Below are 16,094 nucleotides of genomic sequence, written 5' to 3' on the forward strand. Positions count from 1 at the left end.
GCTCACACAGTGAGCAGCCAGCAGCTTTTCTGTGCCAACTTTGGGTAATCAGATTTTTCTCCCATTTTACATATGGCGCAAACAGTAAATTTTTTGTTATCTATATTTTTAATTTTCTGTCATTGTTATTTCTGTTTAATTGATGCTACTGTGATCTAAGACTATCTTGTAATTTTTTTTTCAAATAAGCTTTCTGTTTCTTTTACTTTGATCTGAAATGCTTAGGTAAATCTTACTATATATAACTCCAGCTTATTTAATTTTACTATTTTGTACTATTTTCATTTTAACATGTTGACCTGTTTGCTTTTTTTATCTTAGCTTGCAGTGTTTATACTGTGAAAAAGTCTTCAGAGACAAAAACACACTTAAAGATCACATGAGAAAGAAGCAGCATCGCAGAATAAATGCCAAAAATAAAGAATATGACAAATTTTATATCATTAATTACTTGGTAAGTAGTTCTATGAATAATTAGCAAATTGACTAAAGAGATACAGACATGATCTAGTTAAAAGTGAATAAATCCAAACTAGCAATTAGTATAAAGGTCAAAAGTCAAGTGAAGGATTCTTAAGAAGGATGCTCATTTATGGTATGACATTCTGGATAATTGTCAAGCTAAGCACTAGTAAACATTTTTTGTTGAGATTTCATTTTGAGAGATGCAAGAATGTAGCTCGAAGAGACACTAATCATCATGTCATTAGTGCTCAGTCTCTGCTTTTAAAACAGAAGGGAAAGTGAGATACAGTAATGAAGTAATGGGATCTAACTTAAAGCAAGTTAGCTTTGAGCTTGTTTTCTACAAACCTTAAGCTAGAAGCTCTGTAGAGGATAAATTAAATACAAAGAGGAGGAAAATGAAAGATACAGAGATGAAAGAAAAACAGTTTTTAGACTCCAGGTAGGTGTGTGTTGCTAAATATTTTTTAATCTCAGACCTTTGGGAGTGTGTGCATGTGTATGTAACAGATTTTTACTTGCTGCTGTCAACTTACGAATATGGGAGCTGCTTCAAAAGCTGCAATGTTCTGTCCCAGAAATAACTATAGTTCACCTGAAGTAGTCTTTGTGCCTTCTATATGTGCTAATATTTAGGATACAAATAAAACAGCCATTCTTGTCTGGTTTCCCTACTCTTTCCTTTTAATTTCTCTCCATGGCTGTTACTTTAATACTGAGAACAAAAATGTGTATGTTTAATGCTCTGCTGAGTCCCTTCTACCTAAGAGAAAATGAGTTCCTCTGGTGATATTTTATATTTTTCTTCCAAAGATCAATGGTCTGAGATCATTTTTTTTCTAGATATTCAAATTTCACAACTTAGAAAACTGACCTGTATTTGCTGCACAGTGTGGAAAAGGTTGTGAAGCTGTATAGGGCAGATGTTTTTAGATCCTCAACAGAACTGAGCATTTACTTCTCCTTTGGCAGTTAACAGATTTTAATTTAATGTAATTTTTTTTAAGTGATTTTAATAGTTTCTTTCATCTCTGCTTGTCCTGCACATAACACTGTTTTAAGAACTTGGCATCTTTTAAAATTATCTTTTGTCTCTCATTTGCATTCATTGTTCACACTTAATCTGTTCCATTGTAGATCAGGAAATTGAGCTAGATGACTACCCAGAATCTCTGAGAACTATGAAATACTACCTGAGAAATTTGAGAGACATGCAGGGAGGTCATAACATGAATACAGACACAATGGCTCTGCCATGTTAATAAGCAGGATATGCAAAGTTAATAATATATGATATTATATATATTATATTATATTATATTATATTATATTATATTATATTATATTATATTATATTATATTATATTATATTATATTATATTATATTATATTATATTATATTATATTATATTATATTATATTATATTATATTATATTATATTATATTATATTATATTATATTATATTATATTATATTATATTATTCACATAGCTAACTTCTTTTCTTCAATTGCTCCAAAACTGGTGGCCTTGCCCATGCCTGGCACCTGATCTGTGCTTCCTGAACCATCCAGGCATGGTCTGAGTGATGCTGCTTGCATGGCCACAGAACATGCAGACTGTTTAACAGCCCTTGGTCCCCTTTGCCTGCAGCTGGGGTTCTGGCCAGAATGCAGAGTGCCTTCACATGCCAGCCTGAACCAGCTCAGGAATTGGTCACTGGGTAGCATCACTCAGACATGTATTCTTTCAGGCTCTTGAAATTACAGACAATATTAAATATAACTCAAATAAGCTATGTCAAACCACCAAAAAGTTTAAAATTGGGCAGTGGGTACTGTGTATGCAAGATCTGTGCCAGTACATCTTCTGGGACATACTTGAATGATCACAGTTCTTTGTCTGGCTCTACATGCTCTGCTACAGCCAAGTTCTCTTTCCACAGATTTTCAGTTGTCTACACCACAGTCTACTCAGGGGACTGTTTCTACTCAGCCTTTCTGATCCTTCAGACATCAGAATTTCTGACATTTCTTCTTTTAAAGAAACAATTTTTAAAAAAAAAATATTGAAAACAGCCTAAAAACTCTGTCTTAAACACTTATAACATAGTTCACTTTAAAATGTATATTTGCACTCAGGAAATTTTTAGGAGTGTTCCTATATAATGGAAAGTGTTTGCTTTCCAAACAGCCTTTGGCAACCCCTTATTTTTCTGCACAGAGACAAGAAGACTAAAAGGAAGAACCTCAGTTTGTTCAGTAGATTGGCCTATACATTATAAGGAGGAAATATTCTGTAGTGCACATACATGCTCTACAGTAGATTATATTAAATGTGATAGGATGGGTTTTTTCAAGCTGAGTCTGTATTCAGTAAATTCTAGATGTTACACAAGATCTGCTTTTTGTAATGGCTCAATGTAGTGATTTTGCTTCCTCTCCCCTAATACCTCACAACTTACCAGATTTTTTTTTTTTAAATGTGTACTATCAAGATTTACTCATTTTTACCAATGAGTGTTAGAGGTCTGTGCTTCACATTGCTCTGAATATCGAGGGGATTGTGCAGTTTCAATGACACAAACATGGTTTACATATTGTATCTGAAATGTCTCTATTGTGTAAGTGTGGAAGGTTATACCAATCCTACAGAATGGCTTGAAGTGTTAATTCAGAGAGATGAACTGGTACTGGAGTGTGAAAAACTCAGCAACAATGGATCTGTGATGCATAGGTGTAGAATTCCTTCTTTTCCTTTTCTTCAAAAAAACACAACTTCCAACCTAATTTCCTTGTTTCTCTGCATGTATTATCCTGTGGCCCCATGAGACACCTTGCACAAAGAGCCAAGTAAAAGTGGAGAGGGAAGAACTTTATATTCTATGGTGCCTCTGGAGGCCATAAAAGAACAGAAGGCAGTATTAAAACTCTTATTCCCAGAGGAACTGAGACAAACCCAGACTGACAAGGCCTTCCTTTCTGTATTCACCTGATTAGTACCAGCAGCACTGCTGGGTACAGAGTATTCTTTATAGGGAGTCCAGATCTCTATTTTCAAATTGACTTGTGGCATGTGTCTACATCATTGTAATTAATACACTTATAACTAAGCTAAGTAGCTGAAAAATGGTACCTACTACTTACTAGGAAACTTGTTTCATATAGCCTTTCTTTTTCTCAAAGACAAAAAGGTGTTTTCTCCTTTTGCCAAGCTCTAGGTCATCACTATTATCTCTTGGGGGATAGGGGAAGAATATTTTATTATGGGAGTCACTACTTCTATTTATCCTCTTGATATACATGGTGTGTGTTTTGTAAAATAGTAAAGGGAAACCCTTCATCAGTTGGTGACAGTTCAAGATTTAATAAAATCCCCCAGTTGGGGAATGCTTCATATTGAAATTCATCCAACATGGATTAACTGATGTAAGGGTAAGGCCATCTCTTCTTCCTGATAGAGCATCTCGAGTTCTGCAGCAGTATAAAACAGATGACATAACTCAGGTGATCACAGCAGGACAGGTGAGAAGAAGGGAGAGATAAAATTTGCAGGTGAAATCAACATATGTTTGGAGTTTCTGAACTCCACAGGCCTGGAGCTCCATTTGCATCTAGTTTGGGAATTGCTCTTTAGGGAGCACTGCTTGAGATACCAGCTGCTGTATCTAGTTTCTCCCATCTCTGCACTTTTTCTCAAGCTGGGGTGTGTTGCCTCAGTGAGGCACACAGACTTTCTGCCTGTAGAGCTGCACTCAGGTTGGGAGGGTAAAATGCCAGTGAGGCATTTCATCTTTGTGCATTTTGGAAATCATCACACCACACACATTTGCACGTTCTCACTTTTCTGTAGGATCATTCTCTCTGTGAGGTACACAGAAAGTATTTAAGAGAAAAAATTGTTTTTTCTTGAATATATAGCAAGGCCTTCAGGGTTTATTTAATGATACATTTTCTAGTGTTTGAACTATTAACAATGTCAAGTCTCATTTTTTCTCTGGTTTTGTTAAGAATTTCTTGGGAATCTCTAGAGGTTGTTCCTGGCAGCTCTTGCATCTTAGATGAAAAAGCAAAGAAAGTTGAATACTTAATACAGGCACACTTGGTCCCAGATGCCCATCAAGCTGGAGAACTGAAAAAGTATTAAAAAAAAAAATGTAAAAAAACCTGTAAGATTTTTAAGAATGTTTCAAAGAACTCTTTTCCACCCAATTGCTCAGATTCAGTCTCTTGGCACTTTCATCACAGTGTTCCTAGTTATCCATTCACCATGCAATTTTCCAGTGATACAAGACCTGGTTAGCTTTTTGGTTTTTCTTTATTTTTTCTCCTCTGAATATAAATAGATGAGGGAAACAAAGACATCTTACAAGCTCCCTCTCTGCCTTCTTCACAGAAACACCATAAAAAACATCAGCAATAACAAAGCTCAGGCATGTTTTTTCCCTTTCACCTTCAATTAGAAGGTGAAGCTTAATACTTGCTGCAGTTTTGAACATGCTCTCTTATGCTGATATACTTTGAGCTGGTAAAGGGAAAAATGGTGAGCATTCATCTACATTTTGCAGTGGTTGTGAGCCACTATCTGCTGATTAAGGTGTTAACATTAGTAGACATAGGAAGCTAGTGTGCAGCTGGGAGAACATGTGGTGAGAGGTGTTAATGGCTTCATGTTATCTCACAGTAATGGTGACATTAATGAGTCTCCCCTCTCAGAGAGCACTACCATGCAGCATCACTGAATTAATTACAGAATTTTCATTCTGTACTATATGATGATATTATGTTTAGAGCTGTCTAGAGACAATTGTTTATCATTTTCCTGATAGACACTAACAACTTTTAAAATTCTCATTAAATTGTTACATGATGGATATATTTTCCTTCTTTTTCCAAACACCCATAAAGGCAGCAATCATACTTGTTACAAAGAATGTTATTAAATATATTTATTTGTAGGAATATGTTAATAAAATGAATTAAAGGATTCTCTTTTTATTAGCTTTTTTTTTATGGGGAGATTGTCAATTATAATCTTTGTGAATCCTCCACAGCCATCAAAAGTATGGGTTCAAAAATACTATTCTGATTACTTTGCTTGGGTTTATTTTTAAAGACAAGAAGAGTCTGAGGGAAGAAAAACACTCTCTAAAGATCACTGCTGGTATTTGAGTAGAGCCTTTCAGCTTTTTATTGCCTGTTATTTATATCTCAGTCATGCTGAGAGAGCTTGCCATTGTGCTGAATGCTGCACAAATGCATTGTGATATACTTCATGCTGAAGGTCTTTGAGGTATAAATAAACAGCCCAAAGAGTGAAAGGAAGAACAGAACACCATGAATAGATGTGCTTGTGTTGATGGGTGAGAAGAGGAGGGAAGACAAACTGGAGTCTGTCTCACAGGTCTGTGCCCTGGCTCCTGCTGCCTCTCTGGAGCTAAGTTTACACCCTGTTTTCACTGCACAGCCTTGGAGAAGGCACAGCCCTGCCTGGTGTGGCTGTGCCAGCTGAAGCCTCAGGTGTGACAGCTGCATCAAGCAGCAGGTGCTGCCTCAAAAGCAAGGTAGGCAGATTGGATTGGGCAAGTGTGAAGGCAAACCTGAGGCACTGATAACATGCCCACCTCAGGAACACTTGGGAAGTGTTACACTACTGGTTTTCTTGAGAACTCTGTGCCAAATCATCTTCCTCTCAGCTATGGTATGGGAAATGCCCTGTTAAAAGATGAAAATAATTCTTATTTAAAAATTCTTCCTAAAGCAGTGTTGTATGACTACCTTTTACTCACAGCAATATTGAAGTGATCCAAAATAAGACATTGATTGCAACTTCTGGGATGTTCATTCAGTTGAGTGACAATGTGTGATGAGATCAGGAAATGTTTTCTTATTTGATTTTCTTTTTTCCCCCCAGGAATTTGGAAAGTCCTGGGAGGAAGTGCAGTCAGAGGACGACCGGGAATTACTAGATAACCTGGAAGAGTAAGAGTTGCTCATGTGCCCACTGCACAGACTTGCAGGACCATTATTTCTTAAAGCAGTTGCAGGGAAAAGGCTGTGCACAGTTAGCACACAGTTTAAATTCATTTAAGCCAATCAATTCAACTCCAAATTGTCCTCATTAAAAACACTTCTCAGCAATGAGAGCTGTAAACTTCATATTTCAACCACAAGCCTGTTTTTTGTTTCCCTAGGGCTCAAACAAGAGCCTTCTGGGTTTGTAACGAAATAGACAAAATGCATTCTTTTTTACTTTTGCACCAGAAAACAGTCGAACAGCTTTTGCTCAAATTAAAAAATTAAAAGTAAGCATCAAAAATATCAGTATGAAGAAGAAATTGTATGAAAAATTTGATAAAAAGGTAATAACTAAAGATTAAAGAAGGATTTCAGCAGATCTCAGCAGTGTTGATGGAGGGCAACATCCACCTCCTGTGCATTCTTCTGTGGCCTAGGCCCTCAGATAACTGCAGAGGTGATTTCCTTGGCCATAGAAAATTGAATAAGCAGGAAGCAATTTATGGGTATCAAGGTTCCTCATCTTCCTGGTTCTCTCTGAGACTCGAGGTTAATTTTACTTGACTCTACCTGGTTGCAATAATAGTTCTATATCTCAGCAGTACTAGGATTTAAATGAATGTTTTGGTAAAGTATTCTCTGTGTACATGTCTAAATGTAGCATAAGTGAGTAATTAATATTTCATAAGTAAATAACAGAGTTAGCTCTGCCTGATGATTATGACTTTGTTTGGTAAATTGAAAGATTAGAAAGGTATACAATGATTTTAAAAGACCTTAGAAAAATAAATATTAAAAGCAATATTTAATGATTTGCCAAACTGGATAGAAATTGAAGTTAGTATTCTATTTATGAGTGCAGACAGTTTCAAGTAGGATTAAATGCCTGTCTGCATAGGAATTACCCAATATTAACTACTCAGTTATTCTCAAATTTGTAATTTTTTTGGACTCTAGACAAGACTATAATCATGTATCCAGCTATAAATCCAGCTGTCTTTTCAAACCCTTTAAAATATTCAGTTTCTCTGGATTTATTTCTCATGTCGTGAAAACAGAATCTGAATTGCCCTTTCTCAAAATGTCTCTTCTCTTTTCCACAACTAAATAAATCTTTTTGACTTTTATTCATAAGAGATTGGTCTGACTGGGAAGAGCATCCTGTATGTGCAGTTTGCCTGTTTTGTGAGCAACAAGCAGACACCACAGAAAAACTGTATCTTCACATGCAGGTAAGACTTCTTTTAAATAACAGGTTTTTTCATCACTTTGGAATGAAAAATTGTGTTAGTAACATCTTTATTAAGGTCAAATCAGCTGCTGCATTAGAATGCCCTCTTCAGCACAGAACTAAAGTACTGCATGCACCTCCAGCATCTGTTCTTTAAAAAATGCAGAGAAGTCAAGCTTTACATTGAGAGCATGACTAGCTATTTCATGTGAGTGTACAGACTGCTACAGGCTGTAAAGAAATAGCATCTTTGATATCATAGTGGTTTCATGATTTAATATATTTTATGGTTAGCATCTGTTTCAGTTTTAATAAACTATTTAACAGTATTAAATATGAATGTGAAAGTTTCTGTTGAACCAAAACTTCTGGGGTTTGTTTCATGCATTCATGTTTGTGTGTCTATATGCATATGTCTGTGTAAGCCCATGAAAAGCTGAGCTGTTTTTAACTTGGAATAGTAGAAGTAGTGGAAATGAGATTTTTTTTTTCCTTTCTTTTTTCTTTCCCTCCAGAAATCACATGGATTTCACTTTCCTAAAATAAAGTCAGAGCATGGTGAGTAAGAGGTGCTGTAATTGTCTAGTGGCATTTGCCACTAGTGTGGAGAAAACCACATCATAAGAATAGTGGAAAACAAGTTTATCAGTTTTATTTTTGTAGAGACATTTAACTTTTCCATTGTGGAAACTTTTCTGCCAGCTTACAAAAGCAAGCCAAGAACACTTTATTTTTATGGCACTGTTGTTACTGCCAAGGATGTGTTAGACCCATTGGATTCTTTTGCAGAGTAGCTTCTACAAATACCTGCTGTATGAGTTCCAGGTCTGGCTGCTGGAGACTTGGAAGTATTATTTTTTTGTTATTATTATTGTTATGCCTGTTAATGTTCGCTTGCAAGCTAGAAGCTTTGTATGGCCAATGTTTGTTTTCTGCTGTAGAGCAGAATCATTTGGGTTGTGGAAGACCTTTAAGATCATTGAGGCCACCTATTAACCCAGCACTGCCAAGTCCACCACTAAACCATGTCCCTGAGTGTCACATCTACACATATTTTAAATACCTCTAGGCATGGTGACTCAACTACTTCTCTGAGCAGCCTGTGCCAAGGCTTGACAAGCCTTTTGGTGCAGAAATTTTTCTTAATATCCAACTTAAATCTCCCCCTATCACTTTTTACTTGGCTGTGGCTGGCCACAGGGGAGCCAGAGTAAAGTGCCAATAGTCACACTCTCTCTCATTTTCCAATATTCTTCAACCTACTTGCCTCCTGCTGAAGCTCTGTCATTAAACCTAAAGGCTTAGACTGAGAGGCAGTAAAATGTTTGCAGTTTTTGCTCTAAAAGAATGGTTGGTTTCCCAGCAACTAGAAATAAACACACTTAATTTGCTAAGATACAGCATGTAGGCAGTGCTGTCTTCAGTAAACTCTTATCAATCCATATGCTTAATCCAATAAAGCATTTTTAAATTAAGACTTATGTTGCCCAAGCACTTTGTTCACTACCATCTCTCCCAGGTCTGAACTTCTATCAGCAAGTAAAGCTAGTGAATTTCATCAGAAGAGAAATCCATCACTGTCGTTGTTACAACTGCCAGGAGAAATTTGAATCCAAAGGAGGATTGATAAGTCACATGGAAGAGACCAAACACATTGCATTCCTGCCAGCCAGGTCTACATGGGATCAACCACAGTAAGGGCAAATCCGTTTCTTCCAGCATTTATACTTTGACTTGATAATTTCTATGAAACAGTGGGATTTGCAAAATAACAGTACCCTGAGCTCTCTAACTCTAGTGGCCCAGATAAAATAATAAGTGGTCTCAGAACTGCTCAGAATTAGAAACATGGGATATGGCTCTTCTAGTTGCATCCAGGACACAGTGTCCCTATGCATGGGATCTGCACTTTCAAGTCATTATGCTAGAGAAGTTTGTTGTTGCCAAATTGTTCCAGAACCAGGTCAGACCCCTTCTTTTGCATGTCTAATGTAGATATGTGCATGATGTCTACTTTAGGCGTCAGAACAAGTTGATTGTTTACTCATAGTTTTTTCCATGGAAGATAGAGAGAGTGTAACAAAACATTGGTTCAGACTTTTAGGTAGGCTGTATGAGTCCAGAGAATGATGCTCTATACCAGCTGGTAGAGCACAGGAGTATTCTAACTCAAACACCTCAGTTCAGCATTTGTTGAGGGACAAATATGGATGTGTAGTCTCTTTTGTAACATCATATGGGTGAAGAAATAGAAGGAAGGGCTCATCTGTCATCAGCTCTTCCCTATGACTCTTCTACACTGTGCATACCTGCACAGAGCAGTTGATTTTTTTGGGTGTGCTGTTTATTGTCATTCCAGATAACCAGACTTGCTCATTTTTCCTTTTTTAAAATTCATGTCTCAGCCTCTCAAACAAAATGTGGGACTGTCTAGTAATCATGTCTTTGTTGCTTTCAGGTATTATTTCCCTACCTATGAAAATGATACACTCCTGTGTACACTGTCAGACAGTGAAGATGCACAAACTGAGGATCAAAGTGAAGAAGTGCCAGTTGTAAGTGAAGATATATCCAGTCTAAAAGCTCTCAAACAGAGCAGTGTTTTAAACCAGCTTCTGTGTAAAGAGAACAAGAGTTAGGAGAAATTCTGACTTGGAAGTACAGTGACTGACCTTTAGTGCTTTTTCTGCAAGACAAAATAAATAAATATTTAAATACTATGAAAGTTGAACTTACAAATGTTGTTATCACTGGACAAATATTAGAAAGTGAATGCTAAATAAAAATTTAAGTGTTAACTTTGTTGGTTTATCTTCCTTTAATTTTTAGCTTCATTTTAAAATTGAATGCTCGATTTTCTGCTAGGATCTCCAAATACCATTAGTCCACTAGTGTTACTTACAAATTTTTCATCTTTTTTTAAATTTTTCCTGAATTAATCAGAATATGAGTTCTATTTTAAGGCCACCTTGTGAAATGTGGGAACAGCTAAGACAATGTGTAAAGCCAGTGGGTTATTGCTGTTAGAGAGCAGACAATTTAATTATTGGTCTGGTGTGTGAAGGAAATCTTGCTAATTTTTACCTTAGACCTCTTGGAAAATAAAAATAAATCTGTATATCTGTATTATTAATCATCAGTATTTAAGATGTATGGTGCCTATTCTGAAAACTTGTTCAGAAACATCAGTAAAGCTCTGCCTGCCCCATGAATATCTGACTACATGATAAGTTGCTAATCCAGAGTCCAAAAAGGCATAGGAATAATTGCAATATTGGTTGAATTAAAAGTCCAAATAATTTAAAGTATATTTCTTGTATGGTGATGTTAAAGAATGACTTCAGGAATTACAGACACATAATCCAAATTAAATCCTAAAAATCTCAAGTCCAGAAAAGTTGCCATATTTCCTTTTAAAGTTCTCAAAGTGGCAGAAGATTTTCAGCATGTCCAGAAAGAATCTCAATCTTAATAGGGTAGAGCTGCTCAGAGCATAGGTCCTGCTGGGATCCAAACTAAGTATTCCTGAAATGTTAAGTAGTTCCAGAATTCAGCTTTCCATAATATGTATAAACTCTTCCAAAAGTGTTAGTACATTCTTTTTTCTTCTTCAGGTCAGTGCTAGAGCACTTGCTGAAAGAATGGAAGTCTCAGCTCAGTGCCCTTCCCTGCCTGAGAAGATTCAAAGCTGTAGCTTTGCCTTTGCACAGCCCTTGTTACCTGAAATTCCTTGCTCTCAATAAGAGTTGTTGCTTGGCTTTGTATGGTGATTGTGAATTATAAAGCAGTCTCTAGGAGCAGAGGCTAAAGTGCAAATCTTTAGCCATGTTCTGCTAAGCTTCTTGTGCCACCTAATTCACCCTGCAATCTTATTTGCATCAGTTTGTTTCATTTGCATTGAACTGCTTTTCTCCTGCCATTACACATCACCCTCTAGCACCTCTCTTTGCTTTCTCTTTCAAATTTTTTCTTAGGCCTGGGTGCTCTGGAGATAAGTTAGACCAACAGGATACTGAAAATGCACTAAGACAGATCAGCACATAACTGCAGAGTGAAACAGAGACAGAAGCAGGATCTGACTCTGTCAAGAGGAAATGGGATATAAGAAGTGCAGCAGTGTTGAGAATACAGACAGAAAAAGGAGACAGATGTAGTCATTGGTACATTTGCATTGATACAAAAATCTAGGAGAATCAAGCACAAGCCCAATATTTTTGAGCTAAAATGTCCTGACCATCTTAAATAAGCTATAATCTGTATTTCTTGCATTTGTAAAATTCTCAGTTTCATACAGTAATTGCAAGTTGCTGCCTTTCCCCCCCCTCCCCCCAATTTTCTCCAAGCAATTATTTTCTTCCTAACTTAGAAATTTATTTCAGTATTTGCCTTTTAGTCAGACTCTTAGCTGAGGGAATAAGAGTTGATGGGGCTTACATCAGTGATGTGTGTTGAGCAGTGGAAAAAAATCAGCAAAAGAACTATGGCAGCAGCACACAAATGAGTTTTATGGCAAGCCCATCTCAGGAGGGCACTTTAAGGGAAACATAAAAATTGACTGATATATAATAAAGTGAAATTGCAAAACATTTCCTAATCATAAGGAATGTGGTGCTGAGTCATTCAAATCCCTACAAAATGAAAACAATGTCAGCAATATGAAATGACTGCTGTTGTTTCTAAGAGAAATTTGAAAAAACAATTTCTCAGTGTAGAATTAAGAGACTATGTAAAGATAAATTGTATAAATAACACAGGCTGGTTGTCTATTTTGAGTAAAGAGAAAAAGGGACTTAAGAAGAATTCATAAGCAGTGTTCACTGGAAATATCAGGAACATGAAGAATCAGGGTTGAACTTGTTACTTCAGTTATGAACAGGAAACAAAGCAGGTTTAAGTCTTTTGTAGGTTCACAGAGAGGGTTGTTTATGGTTTCTAGAGTAAAAATCAAGCATTTTCATTTAGCACAATGATGCTTATCATTTTGCAGGAGCATACTTATTTGTTCATATCATGCCCACAATTTTCCCTAGGCATTCTTCTCTCACCTGTTTCAAACCTGAAGCTATTTTTTGACACAAATAGAGGACACAGTAATGACTGCATACAGCTATTAGGGGCAAATATAGTCTTCTAAAAAAAAGAAGTATTTTTGAAAGCATTGCAACAAAAATAATATAATAATGCCTTAATTCTTGGAGTGGACAGAGTTCAGGTTGGTAAATGCACTTGAGAGAGACAGATCAGGAGAATGAGTACTTCTAATTGGTGTAAAAAATCTGTACTAGTTTAACTGCAATAACATTTTTTACAATAATTCTTCCTAGCCTAGACCTGGTCTCCTTATACACACTCACTTTTCTGTGTCTAAAGGCATGTTTAGAAGGACCTGGGTTAAAGGAATAAAAATGCCTGTGTCCAGGTGACTGGTTATCTTTCCTGCCCTTTTTACAAATATCATAGTTATGTCTTTGATGGTTCTCCATACTCAGTTTAGTCTGACAAGTCTGTGCAGACTTAATCTGACTTAAGGAGTTAGTGGTTGTTGGTTTCCATTAATACACTGTTTTCCATTTCTGTCTGCATTTGCCTGGCATGCTGTGAGAGCTGCCAGTGTCTTCTCTTAGCTGGCTAAATGGTACCTGATGTGAGAATCACCAGACTAAGTCTCTGAAGAGTCTCTCTGCTGTTGTCCTTTCTCAGCTGCCTCTGAATTCCAGCCAGATCTCTATTGAGTAAGATGGTTGTTACAGTCTCTCTGTCTCCTTCCATTTAACAGTGTTTGACCTAAATCTGACACAAGACACTGAACTTTGAATAGAAGTAAGCAAGGTTACCAGTGTCCATTCTCAAATTCAAGTCCAGAGCAGACAGTGGACATGGACCTTGGCATCATCTACTGTCTACTGCCAATGAGCAGCAGCAAATTTCATGGCTTTGCTCATGACTTGATGTTGTATTAAATGTTCTTGCACTGTTTGCATTTTACTGAGATGTATACAGAGGCCAAAGGGAATCAAAGATCCCTGGAGAAAAGCTGTATTTCACATTGGCAACATGAAAAATACTTTGTTTCCCTAGGAGGTTTTGTTAAGAGACTGTGCTTTCTGAGGGTTAGCTACAATACAGCAACTGCAGCATCTGTTGGTCAAGTTATGCCCTTGTCTACCTCTGCCAGGTATGTCAAACTTGGTTAGATAACAATTGTCACACACAAGAGGTAATCTGTAGCCCTGGAAGGAATTACTGCTTCCATGTAGTAGTCATTAAAATCATCTGCTGTAGAAATACATGCAGCAGTGGTTGCATGTAGAATTAATCCCTTTTTCTTCATTATCATTCAATGTGCTGTTGTTCTGAATGCAGTTTTTTCCCTTTCTATAGGAAGTTTTCTCCTACTAAGCTGTGCTCAATTTGACTTCTTCCACCAGGAAGAAATTTTTAGTTCCTTACTGAGTTGGATTTTACATCTTTTGACAAAATCTTGCTCAGGAAGATGCAGACAAAGTAACTATTTTAGAGATTAACATGTAATCCTTTCATTGAATTCACATTTGATATTTTACATCTGTGATAAATTCACTCTCTCCTGAAGAAGAGCAGGGGAGTTAAGGATATTTGGAACTAAAAATACCTAAGTTGTGTTTGCATAAATTTAGACAGAAATAAAAGTGCTTTTTTTCCACAAATGTACCTTGGAACACAATTCTCTCCATCTGGTTTGCTATATTGAGACTGAAAAGATGACTGTGTGTAGATTACATACAGGTCTAATATCTAACCTTGCATTGATAAATGTAGTCTGTGGATCCTAGAGTCATTCAGCTCACCCTAAAGAAATGCCAGTGGAAGACTTCTGGTGTTACTGCTGGAACACTGATATGCTGTAATTGAAATTCTCAGTATAAACAATACTTCAAAATTTCACATTTTTAGGGGGTCCTACAACGCATTTTTCTGACACATCATATCACGAGTGTGCAGTGAAATCCCTCAGAATAAATACAGGCAGACTTTTGGTATCACCTCCAGCCACAGCTTCACTGAATGTCAGGAGACTTACTTTTTATTTCTATGCTTTCTGGAAATAACAGAACAATCTAGGAATAAATAATGCAGGAATTGCTAATTGCTCATTAGAGTCTGTCTTTGTGAACTGCCTGCACAGCTTTGCAGAGCCAAGCACAGCTTCAACCTTTAGGTGGTTTTAAATTTAGGCTTCCAGTTGTGCTGGGGCCATTTTGTTACTTTTGATGCATATCTGTGTCTTCACACCACCTATGGAAATATTGCTATGGATCTTCACTAATATTTGACCAGTTGTAATAAACTGTTTTTTGGTAGACTCTGGGTGAAATGAAGAGCAAATAAGGATGGAGTTTAGCATTTGTGAAGAAGGATCATGAATATGTGACAGTGCTTGCCTCTTGTATTTTTACAAACAATGATTTGCATTCTTTGGCAAATATTGTTACTTCCCTCTGCCTCAGTTTCCTAAACAGCAAGATTGTGATTATATGATAACAACTACTAGGAAGAAAATGGCACATAGAAGATGGGATTCCAATGTATGCATGCAGCTTATCTGCATTAGGTGTGCTTTCAGATTTGAAATAGTTCAGAAGGTGACTAGATGACAGTCAAAAGGTTTACTCGTCAAGAGGAAGAAACTTAATACTGGGATTACATTCCCATAAGGAAACAAAAGTTGAACATTTTGAAAATGACATTTTTTTTAAAAGAAGGGTCAACTTGTCAACTTCTGAACCAGATTTTCAGGATATTTCTGATTTGCCTTCAGTTGAGGTTTTCAAGAAGAGAATGTATATTTTCTAAAAGAAATTTCTTTGCTTTTAGTCATATTGCAGATCTTCCAATTGTTCAGTTGCATACTAAGGAAAATTGTTTTCCTGTGAGAAAAAGGTGACTGTATAGCACAGAGTACCCATGGTTGGCACATGGTGAGAGAAGATGTCCATTGCTAGTCTGCTCTAGCCTTAAAAGGTATAAAGTTTGCTGCATGACTTTGCTGAGATTAAAGAAAGAAAACATATTGCAAAATACTGTGCATCTCTTAATTCATTTAATTGATCCATTGATTTATAAACTTTTAAATTGCTTTATTGCTTTTAAATTGATCCATTGCTATATAAGTCTCTATTTAAAGCCCTAGCTCTTTAAGAAGGTTTCAAGTGAAGGTTTGGTATTTTTCTCCAAAAGTACATATGTGAGGTAGATAAGATTTCTCAGATTGGCTTAAGCTTGTTATTGCATGTACCTTACCTTTCCTTCAGTGCAACAGCCTGGACCATTTTCCCATTGATGCTGGATTGTCCCTAGGGATCTTTAAAGATGAAAGAGATGTTGTCCCTGCTGCCTCCTGT

At 36.6% G+C, this 16,094-nt stretch overlaps 1 protein-coding gene across 1 annotated transcript in view; it reads left to right on the forward strand.

The window, feature by feature from the left end:
• Positions 1-11,099, forward strand: part of ZNF277 (zinc finger protein 277) — a 40,992-nt gene extending 29,893 nt beyond the window's left edge. Inside the window, exons 7-12 of the mRNA XM_056513974.1 lie at positions 322-454; positions 6,379-6,446; positions 7,618-7,714; positions 8,229-8,271; positions 9,233-9,407; positions 10,172-11,099. Of these exons, the coding sequence (XP_056369949.1) occupies positions 322-454; positions 6,379-6,446; positions 7,618-7,714; positions 8,229-8,271; positions 9,233-9,407; positions 10,172-10,352 (697 nt within the window). The 3' untranslated portion in view covers positions 10,353-11,099. The remainder of the gene's footprint in view (positions 1-321; positions 455-6,378; positions 6,447-7,617; positions 7,715-8,228; positions 8,272-9,232; positions 9,408-10,171) is intronic.
• Positions 11,100-16,094: the final 4,995 nt, after the last annotated feature.

This window comes from Oenanthe melanoleuca, chromosome 1A, assembly GCF_029582105.1.
Source record: "Oenanthe melanoleuca isolate GR-GAL-2019-014 chromosome 1A, OMel1.0, whole genome shotgun sequence".
NCBI lineage: Eukaryota > Metazoa > Chordata > Aves > Passeriformes > Muscicapidae > Oenanthe > Oenanthe melanoleuca.